Raw genomic sequence first — 16,670 nt, 5'->3', positions numbered from 1 at the left:
AGCATTTCATATTAATTTTGCAGTTTTCCTAGTCTGACCACAGCATTTCATAATTAATTTTGCAGTTTTCTTAGCCTGGCCACAGGATATCATATTAAATTCGCAGTTTTCTTAGCCTGACCACATAATGTCATATTAATTTTGAAGTTTTCCTAACCTGATCACAGAATGTCATATTAATTTTGAAATTTTCCAAGCCTTGCCATAGAATTTGTATGCAGACTACTCATGCTTACAATTTAATAATAGTAATCACTTCCAACATCTGATGATACACATGATGTTCCAGTCATTGAATTTTTCTGACTAAAGTAAACCTTTATAAATAAGAACATTGTACTCATTATCAGGCATTAGGCTTCATCTAACACTGGCAGTTGGATTACAATATTGATACAGCATTTATTACCAAAAAGCTCAAAACATATTGTTCTTGTTGCTTGCAGTGGTTGTGGATGGAGTGGAATGGACAGGGGTCAAGTTTTTCCAGCTGTCATCTCAGTGGCAGACACACATGAAGCAGTTTCCAGTTGCAGTCTTTAGTCACCATGATCCAGTCTTCAGCATTACTTGACTTGAGTTAAAATAACAAAAACATTATGATTTTTTATTTTATTACACTATTACCAGATATTTCCATTGTCAGTATTCCAGCTTAGATGTTTAATGCTGATGGGGGATTTAAAGTAAACCAATTCCCAAATTCTTTCACATACAATTTGTTGGCTCTAAGACCAGTTTAGTTGTTTGTTGTTTTTTGTTCTTTTTTTTACACCAGCACTTGTAGTAGATTGTCTTAGAAAAAGGAAAGGAAATCAATAATAACAAATCTCTTACCTTTGTAACCTACTATTAATTTTGTAAGGAATAGGCAAACTATAGGATTCTGCTAATGATTTTGAGAAAGCTTTGTGGATTTAAAATAATAGTAAGCTTGACAGATTGAGTATCAGCTCAACAGATTGAGTATAAATAGAATTCATCAGCGATTTATTGAAATATTTTTTTGATGTCTGTAGAGAATTAGACATGCTTTCTTGTATTTAGAATGGTACTTTCACTAAAAATCCATTGTTTCCTTACCATAGGTAAGTAAACCAGCTTGTTTCTTAAAAGAAACATTAATCGGGTCTTTCACTCTAGAACATGAACCAAACTTATTTTTTATTCAAGTAGCATTGCATTTTGGAAGTGAAACAGTTGAATTATTTTTTTTTGTACTTGTTACTTTTCCTTGAGGGTTCTAAATCTGTGAAATCTGAAGTTGTTTCTTTTTATGAATTGTCTTGTGATAGCTTATTAATTTTTGTTTAAATATAAATGGGAGTCTTGTTACTTTTCCTTGTGTTAGAGTTTTTAATATTTTCAATCCCCTTTAGGATTTTAACTCGTGTGTTCATGGCAGATATTTTTCATAATGATTTTAGAATGTATTTTTGGCAAGTAGCTGTGCAGAATTGACAAAACTTTAGTCATATTTTAAATTTTAGATACCAGCTGTTCCATAAAATGGAATCCTAGTTTAATTCAGTGAGTATTTAAAATCTTACTGATGTTCAGATGGGACAATGAATTATTCAAGAATCAAATGTAAATAACATTCATATGAACTTGATTAATTTTTGTCAAGTTTGCCATGGTGGAAGCCCATTATAGTGATTTTGCCATACAGGTCTGCTTGCCAGTACATACATATATATCTCTCTACGTCTGTACCCAAGATCAAGGTCATTGGTAATGATTCTTAGATTAACTACAATGTTAAAGTTGGTTACTCTCAGGCAGGCATGATGAAAAGGCAGTCTCTTTTTTTGGATGGCTTATAAATTTGCATGATGAAAATGGGGGGTCTTTTCTGGAATGGTCTAATAAATTATCTGTAACATTACATCACTTTCTTAGTAGAAAGTTTTTCTATGATTTTTTGGGTTTTCCTAAAATTTCTTTCTTTGAATTCACTGTCTGAAATGATGGGGTCATTCTATTGTAAAAAATAAATAGATAAAATTTATTCCATGACCAATCCACTGTTTCCAAGTACTTTGAGGCAAAATAAATGCCATAAAGATTGTAAATTTGTAACCAATAATACATGCAAGATAAAATATATTTCTATGGCCCAGATAGATAGATAGAAACTGATATTCCTGTTTGTAATGGTGCTAAGAAAGGTTGACCAAAAAGATATTAAATCTATTTCCAAGGGAGATAAATCCTTCTAAAAAGTAATGCTTATGAATTGCTCATCTTGTCAGATTTGTATGGTTTCAATAAGTATATTTTCCCTAGATTACTTGAATTAAAATAATTGGCATTCAAATAATTGGAAGTCAGAAATTAAGGAATATATTATAAAAGTAATAATTGTATTTTGACCTTGACCTTTTGGCAGTATTATTAACTGGCAAGTAATGATAGAAAAGGAATTGAATGTTCCTTTTATCGCATCAGTTTTTTTTTTTGTCATTGTCATTGTCATTGTCAATATCACGAATATATTCTTATCAGCATTATGTGAGAAAACAAGCTGCCGAATTTTGTGAATACATGGCAAATCTTCAGTTAGTCAAGATTACATGTGTACAGTTTCACATACATGAAATTTCTAGTCTTAACAGCATATTGTATTCTATGTATCCATTTTTATTTCCGATTGTTTTTTTAAAATTATTTGAATAGTCATCTATTTCAAACAGAGCACGGAATTAGACTTTTTTTGTAGCAATGATGTATGGATGGCAGGCATTAGCATCAAACTATCAGATAGTCTATAAATAGACTACATATTAAGTGTTATTGAAAACCTTTTCAATATCTTCATGCATGGAATAATTATTATTTTATAGTCTTCCATTATTTTGATTTGTATTCATGTGTTCATAAAGAGAGAGAATCAAAGTTTGCCTAATATGAGGCATGACCAACAATATAGTTGGGATAATAAGCCAAAGAGGATAACACCTGTACAAGTCACAAAAGTGCAAAGAAATTCTGTCACCAACCTTATGATTGTCAGAAGTATTCAAATGTTTTTTTATTTTATGTTATGCCAAGTATCTATAGATGACAACAAAAATGAAATTTTTACAGGTAAGGTATTTACAGCCCATAGTTTTACATCTAAGTGATGAAAATAAATCAGTTTCCTGATGAGTTTCCTTATTTCAAAGTGTAAGAATTTTGAAAATGTTCTAAACATGAAGTAAGCTTTGATTCATGTTGGTCTATATAAATGAAGAACTTGTTTCAGTGGTTGAGAAATTTTAGTGTACAGGGCTGTGACACTAAAAAGGGATTTAAAGAAGTCCATTCTGATTGGTAACTTTTGAAGGACAAAACAAATTGAAATGGAATTTGGTAAAAGGCTTTACACCAAGAAGACTTGGGTCAACTTGATTTTCACCCTAACCCTACATAAGAAAATCTAGGTCAACTTGATTTTCACCCTAACCCTACATAAGAAAATCTAGGTCAACTTGATTTTCACCCTAACCCTACATAAGAAAATCTAGGTCAACTTGATTTTCACCCTAACCCTACATAAGAAAATCTAGGTCAACTTGATTTTCTTCTAACAAAATTTAACAATGCTATGGCCCGGTTTGAATTAAAACTTTGCATCCAGCTTAAAAATTTTACTTGGAACTATTCAAAAGTCCATCATGGAATGAAATAAATTTGGTATGTGGCTTAAAATTAAGAAACACCCCAAGATATTTTTTTTAAATATTTGCCTTTCTTGAGTAAATGCTAATAGATTTGTTTGACTTAAAAAGTAGCCTCCACTTGAGAAAACTGAAAGGATTACACGTATTGAAAACAGTATGAGACTTACAATCAAGATGACCTAAGTCAAGTTTCGTTTTCACCTTCTGGCAAAATTTTACTGAGCTGTTTGACTTTACCCTTCAATTTTGTCTCAAAAATATTTGAAGGACTTGATGGATTTAAACTAATTTAACATTCAGCTTTATATTAACAACACCCAGGTCAAGTTGCTTTTTCTCTTTTTCTCACCTGAATAAGTATGGTGATTTATGGTAGCCACATTCACTTTGGTGGCAGCAACAACAGTGTTCAAGTTTTGCATTCAGGTTTTTGAATGTTACCTTCTACGTCTGTTGCTGCATTCAAATTAAAACTCTGATAACATCACTGTAGGTCAAAAGTTTATATCCGGGTCTAACCTGCTTCAGCATCATGGTGAACAGTGTTCAAGTTTTATGTTCAGTCTTGTTAGAAGGAGTAAGCAAATTCCATCTCAGAGATATTAAATTTGATAAACTTGTTAGCAGGATTAAGGTAAAATGACCTAAGATGGACAAATGAAATTAGTAACTCGTTTTTAAGTTTTTCTAAATTGTTTGAACTTTTAGGACTTTGGAGATTGTCATTTGCAATATTTTTTAATTGTTGATGACTCCGTTTGTTTAATGTTCTATATTTCCTGTTGGTGTTTGACATAGCTAGTCATCTACCTTTTTAAATATCATGATGTTCAATACATGTAATTAAAAAAGGTGCTGTTGACATGTGCTAGACTTTTTTTTGCAAGATTGTCAAATGTAGTAATTTGAAGAATTCCAGACTGAGGCTTCATGTCAATTTATACCATGGCTTTAGCTAGCACTATTTGTTTTTTATACATACACATACCTTTGTAACTTGTTGTTTTGTTGTAACCACATTTATGTTTCCCAGATGTACCTTTTTTCTCATCATCCTTTCTTGTAACCATTTCATATTTTGGTTAGAAAGTCAAATCAAAATGAACTTGTTTTTACTTCCTCAGGACTTTTTGCCACTGTTTATATGTTTTATCTTTCAATATTTTCTCAAATACATTAGCATTTGCACAGAATTAGCTGTACATATTTTAGTGCTGTACTTGGTGGTGGTGTTAAGTGATGCATCTTATTTATCTTTCTTGTCCCTGGTAGTTATATATACCATCAAGATATGTTAAATTTCAAGGAAGGTATTTATATAATGTTGAAGTCAGAAATCTGTGCTTTATGTATCATTGATACTTCAGCTGCAGGTTAATTGTGCACATGTATTCTCAAGTCATACTACTGATCAGATGACTTTTGGATTCAGGTTAGCGATGAGTCATACAGCCAGTCAGATGACTTTTGGTTTCAGGTCAGCAATGAGTCATACAACCTGTCAGATGACCTGGTTTTAGGTTAGCAATGAGTCATATAACTTGTCTAATGACTTGGTTTTAGGTTAGCAATGAGTCATATAACTTGTCAGATGACTTGGTTTTAGGTTAGCAATGAGTCATATAACTTGTCAGATGACTTGGTTTTAGGTTAGCAATGAGTCATACAACTTGTCAGATGACTTTTGGCTTCAGATTCATTTACTTTGTTGAAAACTAGAGATTTTGTGAATTCAGTGTAAAGGGCAATCTATTCAGTATAAAGGGCATGCCCATATTTTGTCAAAATGAGAATTTGGCAACAAAAGTTGTCCAGCTATATTGAATAATTGGAGTCTATATTAATCAACCTGAATTTGATGAATTTTTATGTAACAAGATATTTCATGCACTTGGCATGAACCCAGATGTGATATATTTCATATGACACATCTGATTTGCAGGAAAGACATTCAAGATAGAATTTGGCTGAAGATAACTTTGACCTATACTCTATTCTGTCATCAGGATTTATAAAGAAAAAATTAGGGTTTAAAGCAGGCATTTGTAGCTTCCTCCAGTGTGTGGGCTAGATAAGTGATTTAAAGTCCCACCCCGTGATGTAAATAAGCAAATAAAACCAGATTGCAGGCAAGAGCTGGTCAGCTGGCCATAGTTTGCACATGTCTGGCTTTGAGGGTTAAAAAAAAGAAAAGGACAGTAAGAAAATATAAAGGAAGCCTTATGTCAGAGGAGACGTAATGAAACTGCTAGATGAAATTAAATCACTAGTAAAATCAAAAGCACACATTTAATTATCAAGACAATAGTCCATTATTTAAAAATGTGATATTACAAGATTAAAGTTTAAAAGCAGCATGGGGAAAATGAGTTTTCTTACATTTTGACCTGAAGCAAGGTCTTTGCCAAAATCTAAATATTTCTTGTTCTAAACCTGTCAGTCTTTGTATGCATTTGTCTCTGTATGTTTTTCATCATCGCCTGAGGCAGACCTTGCTTAAGTTGGTAGCATAAGATAAATTTGACATTTTCCAGATGCTCCATTTTTCATCAACTTTTGTATTGTTATATAATATTTGTGCTAACGGTATGCATTCCCATTTTGATTCTTTCAGAATTTTTGGGGATCCAATGCCTCTCAAATCTAAGTCATTATCCCATTTTGTTTCTTTCAAACTTCTTGGATGGCCAACACAGCAATCTTTCTTTGTATCCCTACTCCTTCTGAACGAAAAGTCATATGAAATGAAAATGGAACCAGTCTTACATACAGGATGGTTACTGTCGAGATAATCTTGTTATTGCTACTCCTTCTGAACAGAACTTCATGTCAACATGGGGTTTTCACCATAGAATTTTTTTTGTCTAATTGGTCCTAAATGAAATACGTCCACCACAGCAGCCATCTTGAAAATCTTGTTATTTCTACTTCACAAAATGGGGATTTGATTAAAAGACTTCTTACAATGCCTAGTTGATTCTAAATGAAAATGATGCTGCTTGCACATCAGTATGACTGCCACTTCTGCCATTTTAAAAGCCTTGTTATCACTATTCTTCCTGAACGAATGATTGAATGAACACAGGGTTGTTGCTACAAGACTTGTGATATCTACTTGGTCATTAATGAAAAATGTGCTGGTCAGACCTCTGATACAGCCACTACAGTGGCTAGCTAGAAAATTTGTTTTCACTACTCCAGAATCAGCATTGGGCTTTTACTGAGTGGAAACGGTATGCATCTGATATCCAGTATGTCCACCATAGAAGCCTTCATGGAAGTCTCATTATTGTTACTCCTTTAAAACATTAAGACACATTAACACCAGAAGACTTATTGTGATGTCTTGGTCCTAAATTAAAATGTTGCTGATCTGACATCCATATCACAAATCCTCATGAATTTATAGTCATTTGCACATGGAGTTTTTCATCATCAGAGTTCTTATGATGTCTGGTTGGTCCTACATGAAAATTATGCAAATCTTCCCTCAATATGGCCTCCATGGGGGCCATCTTAAAAATAATGTTGTCTCTACTCCATCCAAATGGCTTGCTCTTTCAACATAGGATTTTCATCAGTATACTTCTTACAATACCTAGTCGGTCCTAAATGTATGTTTAAATGGAACAGTCCTAAATGTATGTTTAAATGGAACAGCCCTAAATATATGTTTAAATGGAACAGCCCTAAATGTATGTTTAAATGGAACAGCCCTAAATGAAAATGGTGTCTCTTGTACATCATTTATGGATGTTATTAAAATCTTGCATTCACTGCTACCCCAGAATGGAAGGACATAATGGATGGTCATATTGACATCGAGTTTTTACCAAAAGATTTCTAATGATGTCTGCTTGGTCCTAACTGAAAATGGTGCCCATCTGACATCCAGTATGTCTACCACAGCAGTTAATTTGAACATATTTGTGATGAAGAATATCAACACTCGGCAGAATTGAAAAGGAAGAAATAGTCTTATCGTGAAGCCCTGGCAATTCTTTTCACACATTAGAGTCTCAATCCCCTCAAGGAATTCTTATAATGTATAAACAAATGCACTTGTAATACCATTATTAAAAAATAATTTGCATTTATACCATAAATGTGCACTGACTGTTGATCGTAGCATTGGATTTCAGCTAAATAAAACATCAAAATTGAGTCTTGTTTTGATGCAATAAATAAATCCACAATATAGAATTTGCACGTACACTTTTTGCTCTTTGTGTGTGTGCATGTAGAGTCATATGGTGTGCAATTGATAACATGATAATATTGATTGATCATGATTTTCTTGAAATGAGAAAAAAGCCTTATTTATGAGTATACCTGTTTGTAATTAGTTCTGATTCTTTCAAATGATTGTGTTCTTTGTCATATGAATGTGATGAAAAGTTCACATTTAAGGTTATCATCGTTGTGTTTTCTGATGATGTCCATTTAACTAAAAAAAATCTTCAGTTACACAGATTTTACTTAAAGACATACAGTTCATTGTTTGACATGTCTGCTTTGTCTTACTATTGCCTATTGGATAAATATAATTCTCCTTGACCGTTGATCAGGTACAGGTGTCGGCAATTCTTTATTACTTTACTGTGTCACCAAGGTATATCAGGGCAGACATCAGATTAGGTCAAGGAAGATTAACACCAGATAAATGAATTGGTAAGACGTCAGGATCAGGGTGTGACAATGTCAGTTGAACATAATGTTAAGTGAGGAAAGAAACGTGTTCCAAATTTTTTTGCTATTAGCATGGAAAACAGAGGTTGGATACAGTTGAGGTCACTGTATCATTTTTCATGAAAACTGTTTTTGTCATTTGTAACCATCATGAAATGTAAAATTATTGTATAAAGATGATTCTGCATGTCTTGTATTGATTTCAGTTAATATAGGTAGTTTTAAAAAATTTGGTTTCAAAGGAAAAGTTCATAAAAAGTTTGTATTTTTCTCTGTTCTTCCTTATATATGTGTTCCCATATGTCTAGTTAATCATAATATTGGAAAGTGTTTTTACATTTATGTAATGTATATATATTTTACCTTATGATGTATTACTATTATGATTTATAAACTTTGGCAATTTAAGGAATTTGTGGCGCCAGTATTTGCTGGAAACCCTCTGCAACCTGATTTCCATTGGAAAATTTATAAATATGGCAATAATTTGCAAAATATAAAAGACATATTTTAAATATAATTAAGCCAACTTCCATTTGAGCTTCATGCAGTAATACTTGTTGAGTTATCAGAACTCATGGTTCTGGTATTTTAGTCTATTTCGTATGACCATGACAGGGTAACATGGTTCTGGTATGGTCAGTATTTTAGTCTATTTCGTATGACCATGACAGGGTAACATGGTTCTGGTATGGTCAGTCTATTTCGTATGACCATGACATGGTGGGAACATTATTATGTAACTGATATGACAGGTGTTGCCATTATCTTAATATCTGGGCAGGTTGTTATTACAGTGCCCTGCCCCCACCCCCATTAAGGCCACCCTTTCTGCAGCAGGAATTGGTGCTATAAGAGAGTGGCCTTCCCAGAGTGGGATCACACTGTTGTGAGTAATAATTTCATATAAAGTATGAAAGATGCAACTAATTTTTAAATATTTTATTTTTTATTTTAAAACTAAAAGGCAGATTATGTAACCAGTTTGAAAACTATCAGTGTTATTAAAAATAATTTTGAATATGGATTGGTCGTGATTGAAAACCATCTTGTCAATAAAATTAGAGCACAGACCTCTGGCTGTGGCAATGTTTATTGATTCCATTTTTCCCACTGCTGTATGATGTGAAATTGATTATGTTTGAATGTTTCTGACATCGAATTTTTTGGCAGTGATCAAAGGACTCTCCCTCTTTTCATTTAGTTAAATTTAATTCACTTTTAAATGTAAAATTCTGACAACAGTTTGCCCTTTGTACAACTTATTCCTTTGGTAATTTGTAGTTATTACACAAAATGCTCTATGTTTACAAAGGAGGTGAGACTGACACATGATCAACCTTTTTTTATAATCTGTGCCAACATACCCTTTTTATGCTATGTTATGGCAACCAGTATTGTGTGTAACAATACTATTGATCTAGTGGTTAGCATTATCAGTGGTAATAATATTCAATAATTAATAAAGTAACAAATCCTAGCATCAAAGAAACACATCAGTTAGGATAATCAGATTACTTACCTCTTTCTATGGACTAAAGTTTTAGGCATGTTGGAACAATGTCAGTGTGTTGAATTTAGAAATTAACAAATATTCACAAGTTTTCTACTGTAAAACCCTATCATGTGGCCGCTCATGGATGGTACATTTAACAGTTTTGCACTAATATGACAGCCACTGGTCTTGTTAGAAGGTTGCCCATCTGAAAGGGTTACTCTTGAAAACACTTGTAGGTGCCGAAGGATTCTAGCCACATAAAGCTGCTTTGGAGGGGGGGGGATGCCAGGATTCACATATCTACTACCAGTGGATCGGGGCCCCAAGTGGCTGAGTGTTCTAAAGTGCTCACTGTTCCGGATCATTGCCATCTCACCTCTGTCAACGTGGGTACGTGGGAAAGCCTGCCAGTAGCTTCTCATGGGTTGGTGGTTCTTCCTGGGTTCTTCCTCCACCAGTTATACTGGCCGCCATGTATAGCCTATCTTGTGCTGAAAAATGGCATTAAACCCTAGAACAACAACTACCAGTGGATCTCTTATTGGTTGGAATCTAGGTCATGTGTCATACCTATATTGCTGTGGTTTACTAATTGGTAATTGGTAAACAATTAGGAAGTTTTAACTATCAATTTTACTATCAATTGAAATTTATTGTATAATAGAGTATTGACATCTTCAAAAGAAAAACTTGAAATCAATAGAAAAAATGTATGTAGGTGATCTGTCAGTTGCTAAAGTTCACTGAATGGTCAGGCACTTGCTTCTTACAACAGCTGTTCAATATAATATCACTTTTTCATTGAAGAAACGAAAAAAAGGCCAACAATTTGGAGTGCAGTCTTCATGCATTAAAGGTGAACAAAACCCGTTCAGATTTGATGTCTGTTGTTATGCATATTAACAAATGTTGGCAAAAATTTTCCAAAGTTTATATGCATTTATCATTTGTTGTTGCATTTACATGATGGCACTTAAGTTACTGAACCTGATAGTTTTACATATAAATACAGTCCATGGAATTAATTCATAAAATCAGATTAATACATGTGCCTGTAAATATTATGTGGGTCCATTAACTTGTGCAAACAAATGTTATCTTCACATTTTTCCACTATGTTTGATGTATTTTGTTAAAGTTGCACAAGGATTGATTTTGCAACGATGTGTAAATATTTCTCTTAGTAACAGTTCATGCTCCAAAACTTTATTTTGTGCAATACAATATGATAATGATACAGTTTTATAATTTAGCATTTGCCATTTTTAAACAATACACTAAGTCAGTATTATGTTTGCTTATTGTACATTTAAAGTCGACAAGCATTTGACAGTTAATTTGTTTTGCTCTTCAAGTAACATCAGACATGGACAAGATACAAGTTTATTTATAACACAGTAGTTAGTACAGTGTTTGCTAATCAATGCTACTATGCGTACAGTGATAACCAAAATAAATCTATTAATTAAAAGTTTTTAACTTTTGTTTTTAACAACACATTTAAAGTATTCACACCTGTGTTTTCTAATCATACAATACAAGAGTGGCTTAGTTTAAAATTAAAACATCTGTGTGTAGTCTATGTCCATTCAAACTCAGTACATTTCTTTTTTATAATGTCACAAAAGACTAAATATGGCTTGGCTGTCACATTATCCACCAACATGGCAGGTCTTAGGGTGTCATCTTTTTATTCCTTTTAGCTCTCTTGTCCATAAGGCCACATGGTCCATCATCCATTGTTCATCAACTGTTCACATAACTGTCGTATTTGCAGCATCCTAAAAACTACTTGACCAATTTGCACATGATTTTACAGAGAGCATTAGGCTATCATGGTGTTACAAATTTGTTCAGTGAAGTCTATTATCCAATATGGCTACCATTACTAAAATGGGGGTGGGGGGGAATCATTAAATAATCTTGATATAAAAGCCTTCTCACAAACTGCTTAGAGGACATGGCTCATACAGCCCTTGAGATTGTTTTTTTAAGCAACTGTTCAAGGACTTCTTTACATTTTCAAGGATATATTGAAGTTTCTCCATATGTTACTTTATTTATCACTGTATAAATACATACAAAAGTTGAAGAAAACAACTGCTCCTCTGGCAAAAGTGACAATGCTCCATCTGGTAACTACCAGCCTTGTGTGTTATTTATTCATAACTGAAAAGGTTTATATTTTATTCACTTTAAACATTATGAATTCCCACAGATAAATTCAAGCAGTTTTTAGCAGAACTCAAAGATTTTTCAGGGACAATTTTTTTATATTCAAAGAGTTCTCAAGGCAGAACCTCGAACCTCCAAGGATCAACAGCATTCTAAGAAATTTCAACAGAAAGTATCCCACTCACCCAGATTTCTTGACCAGTTGTTTTCATGTTTGGCATTGAGGCAAATATCACCCAGGTGAGCACTCTCAGGTCCACTTTGCCTTTTGTTTTCATTAAAGTTTCTTTTTTTAAATATTTTATTTTAGAGCTAGCAGAACTTAAGTTTAAACTTAATGGATCACACAGTGCACCACTGAATCCTGTCATCACTAAAATGATGCTCTATATTAAATATGGGTTAAGAGACTTAGATTCTCTGTTTGGTTGTAGCTATAATGGCAAAGGAATTTAAGGCTGCTCAGTGGTCAAGAAGGTCCAGCCTTTCATCCAGTAATGTAATTTATTATATGCTCATTTTTTTCCCAGTTAACTTTACATTGTCAGACTCGTTCAGTATTACACGATACTGAACTCGCGCAACAATACACATATAGCATTCACGTGCATAAAGGAACTACTTTCTGTTGTAAACAAACAATGGACGCAGACGCCAGCACTTTTGATTTGTACACAAATCATGTACACTCGCGTAAGAGGCTCTTTACATTATGGTTGTTTAAATTTATTTCTGAATAAATAAAACATGTTTCGTGGACTGCCACATACCAGCTGCTTTGGCACATTCCGCGTTGATACAATGTTACGGATTTAGGCTAGCTACATTATATAACAGACGCAAGATAAGGACCTTACAAAAAACATACAAGTGACAAGTCATATACTCTCTTCTTTAGCTGGTGATAAGAATGGCAAAATAAAATATACTTACAGTTTTACATCCTGAATTTCCTCAAAATGTATTTTCTTAATTCTGCAAATCCGAATTACATGAGCCATGTCATAGGTTTTCAATCTGGATTACACATTTCAAAATTGTGCTGTAATTTCAATGATAAGTGCAGTTGCATCCCCCATACTGCACTCAAAATGAAATAAGCTTTAAATTCCATAGCGTCTTTTTGATAATTGCAATAGAAAGACTTCATATTTTTCCCACATTATGATTTCAAACATTCAGTGACAGAGACAGAAACACATTTGCTGATGTCAGCGTGCTTCTCCCTAGCTTATTAAATCTTGTGTATTTCATGTGGAATCATCACATACAAATCCAGTCAATAATCACGAAATTTCCTAGAATCGAGAAAAATACCAAAATCTATTCATTCCAGATCAAATGGAATAGTTGTTGCAATGCACTTTCATTCACAATATGACTCCAAATTTCAATTTTAACTAGACACGCCATTTTCTTTCGAAAGTTATGTCGAGCGCATGACAAAGTTCAAATTTATCTGGGCGAAGTTATGTGTGCAGTAATAATGTTGATTTGTGTAATGATGAATATGCGCTTGTGTATTTAGTTTGGAATGCGGCATACATTCATTTACGTTGTTTCTTGTAGTGTATTTTGTTTATATAATTAAGCCTTACGTAGAATTTTTAAAAAATGATCATATAATAAAAAGGTTACTGCATTTGTATGGGAAAATATGAACTCGTTTTGACGGAAGGATATACTGCACTCCCAAGGTCGTGCAGTATTCCATCCCAAAACTCGCTCATATTTTCCCATACAAATGCAGTAACCTATAAGTATTCTATAGCAGGTTTATATTTCATGTAGTGGTGTTGCTATATTTGTGTCAATCAGCCTGCAACAGGAGGCCCAAGAAAGCTTGAAATTGCTCATCTGGCTTTAAGAACAGTTGGCCATTTCACTATGCTGGTTTGTGCAGTGTTATTAGAACATAATCCTGTCTCCCAAAATTTTACATTATAGATTTTACCTATTTTACTACATTGTGAAACAAATTCTTTCCAAAGATATAGGACAGTTAATGTGCAAAGTTCTAGTTCATAATCAAATGCATCCAAGATTTAAAAAAACCTATTTCCCAAGTTTTATTGAAATGAAAAGTGTATTCTACAATGAAATAACAAGCTAGGCAAATCACTTCAATAATATAGGCAGATTTCATTTCTTAAGGAACCTGCCTAAAACTAATGAAATACCTTCTTTACCAAATATGAGACAAATCTAAACTGTGACCAAAGTGGCAAAAAGCTTGGCCGGTAAGATGCAAGATTACCTCAGAAATATGTTGTGTTTATTCTTGTGACTTTCTGGAGCAGCAGAAGGGGTGGACAGACCTCGATTATTTGTTGAATAGGAGGCTGCTACAAAAATTAATTTGTAAGAAACCTCCAATTCCAATTCTAAAGGCTGCTACGACGTGTTATTTTCGATACAACAGACCATATGTGACTACGTGTGTGTCATAAAAACATCAGTGCGCAGGCAAATTTGTTTCGTTATTACGAGCCCGCATTAAGGTAGTCCACCCCTTCTGCTGCTGTACATGTTAAAATCTAACTTGATAATTTTACTATTATAAATTAAAAATTATTTGTATAATGAGTGTTGGAGAACCACATTCTGCTAGATTAGCACGAGAGCGATTAGCAGCAATAAAAAAATATCTTCCAGTGAAAGAATCTGTAAAGAGAAAAATAAAAGCAGTTGAGGATGCAAAAAGTGGATTTAGGGAATTATCAACAGAATTATTTGAACCAATAACTAAAACCACCGAGCGAGTCTTACTTGGAGATGTTGAAGATCCTGATGTGAGAAAACGCGGTATTCTTCCTATGTTAAAACAAATCGAGGAGCAAACTCGACCTCAGGCTGCAGCTGCACCTGTAGTTCAACTTGTACCAGCTGCTAGACCTAAATCTGGCATACCTCAAGCTGATGTTGAAGACGCCGCTGGTAAAGTTTCTGGGGCTGAAAAATTTACTGATGATGCTATCAATGAGATAAAATTAATGAAACCTTATGAATTGGCTAAATTTACCGCAGATAATTATGATAGAGATAAACAAAAAGATTTTTTAAAATCTGAATACGCCGATCAACCTGTATCTCGCGAAAAGTGGGCAAGATGGATATATTTTGTGTATAAAGGTGTTAGTAAAGTTAGAAATGATGATCCTGAATATATTAAGTTTATTGATATGGTAAATTATTTTGCATCACAACCGTTGCCAACTGAACCTGTAAAAAAAATAATTGAACAAGCGCCGATAGAAGAGACAGTACCCAAAATTATGTTTAAATCAGATGCCAGTAAGTCATTAAAAAATCTTGATAGAGTAGCTGAAATTGCTGCACATGATTATGATTCTCGAGATAAATATTTAATATCAAAATATGTCAATAATGTTAATGAAGATAAATGGCCAACTTACTTATATTTTGCTCACACAAATAAAAAAGTTGATCCAAATAATCCAGATTATAAAAAATTTATCGAAAAAGTAAATTATCTGAAACAACACCCTGAGAAAGAATTTGTCGTTCCACAAAAACAACCTGAGGAAGAATTTGTTGTTCCACCAGATCAATCAACAATGCAGGGTGTTATGACTAATGTATTTTTTAAAGATGAAACTATCAATAAAATTAAATCAGATCAAGATGAATTGGCTTACGTTGCTGCATTTGGCTACGATAATAAAGGAGATCATCTGAAAAAAATTTATGTTAGTAAAGTCAGCGAAAATGACTGGATTTCTGCGGTATATTTTGCCCATACAGGTGATCGAGTTAATCTTGAAGATCCAGATTATAAGGAATTTAGAAAACGTGTGTTACAACGAACAGCTGCATCCAGAGAAGAATTTTTCTTACCAGCACAATCGCCTGGCGCTACCGGTAGTGGTTATAATACTATTTGTCCTGATAGCGTTGTTAACGATGTATCTCAGCTAGAAGTCCTTATTGGAGGAAAACGAGCTGGAAATAACCAACGAGGCAACCGACATTTGTCAGCGATTATTTCGCGGTGGTATCGTACATGTTCACGTTTACAGAAATCTCATCGAAGAAATCATTGATGATTACAGCGATTAGTTGTTAGATAAATACATAATGATTGTTCACAAATACCATTGTAGACCTACACAGATTCGTGTGGTAAATTCTCGATTGACCGTGTACAAATATGTTCACGGAAACGGACTTGGCGACATTGTTACAAGTTTGTTTACAAGAATAGCTCCTAAAGTTGGATCTTTTTTAAAACAAGCTGGAATGAAAGCCATAGGATCAATTGGCGAAAAGGTTCTTTCTGGTGTTGGTAATTTAGCCAGTAAGGGTGTTGATGTTATCAAAAATAGATTATTAAACTTAATACGCAAGAAAAAAACAATCGCGGCTCCGGTCAAATTACCTAGCACTGCTGTAATGCCTAGCGATGTTAGTAAAATAATAAATGGCGCGGCAAATCAAAGACTAGCAGAATTAGTGAATCAGGAAGAAAATAAATTGACAAATCAAGAAATTAATAAAATAGCACGTCAAGAACCAATTAATACTAGTTTTATATCAGGTAGTGGTCTTCGTTTTAGAAGATAATCTTTATAATAAATGTTTGCACGGACATCCAATGAGGCATTTGACATGGACGAACC

At 33.6% G+C, this 16,670-nt stretch overlaps 1 protein-coding gene across 3 annotated transcripts in view; it reads left to right on the top strand.

Annotated features, from left to right (window-relative positions):
• The window catches only part of LOC149808301 (phosphofurin acidic cluster sorting protein 2-like), a 198,960-nt gene extending 187,634 nt beyond the window's left edge, over positions 1-11,326 (top strand). For all 3 annotated transcript variants that reach the window (XM_089975795.1, XM_089975790.1, XM_089975784.1), the window contains one exon: positions 447-11,326. In XM_089975795.1, coding sequence (XP_089831921.1) covers positions 447-574 — 128 coding nt within the window. In that variant the 3' untranslated portion in view covers positions 575-11,326. The remainder of the gene's footprint in view (positions 1-446) is intronic.
• The last annotated feature ends 5,344 nt before the right edge of the window (positions 11,327-16,670 follow it).

This window comes from Sinohyriopsis cumingii, chromosome 1 (assembly GCF_028554795.1).
Source record: "Sinohyriopsis cumingii isolate HCF-2022 chromosome 1, ASM2855479v2, whole genome shotgun sequence".
NCBI classification, from domain to species: Eukaryota; Metazoa; Mollusca; class Bivalvia; order Unionida; family Unionidae; genus Sinohyriopsis; species Sinohyriopsis cumingii.
Note: the sequence above shows the minus strand (reverse complement) of the source record. Positions and strands in the feature narration are given on the sequence as shown.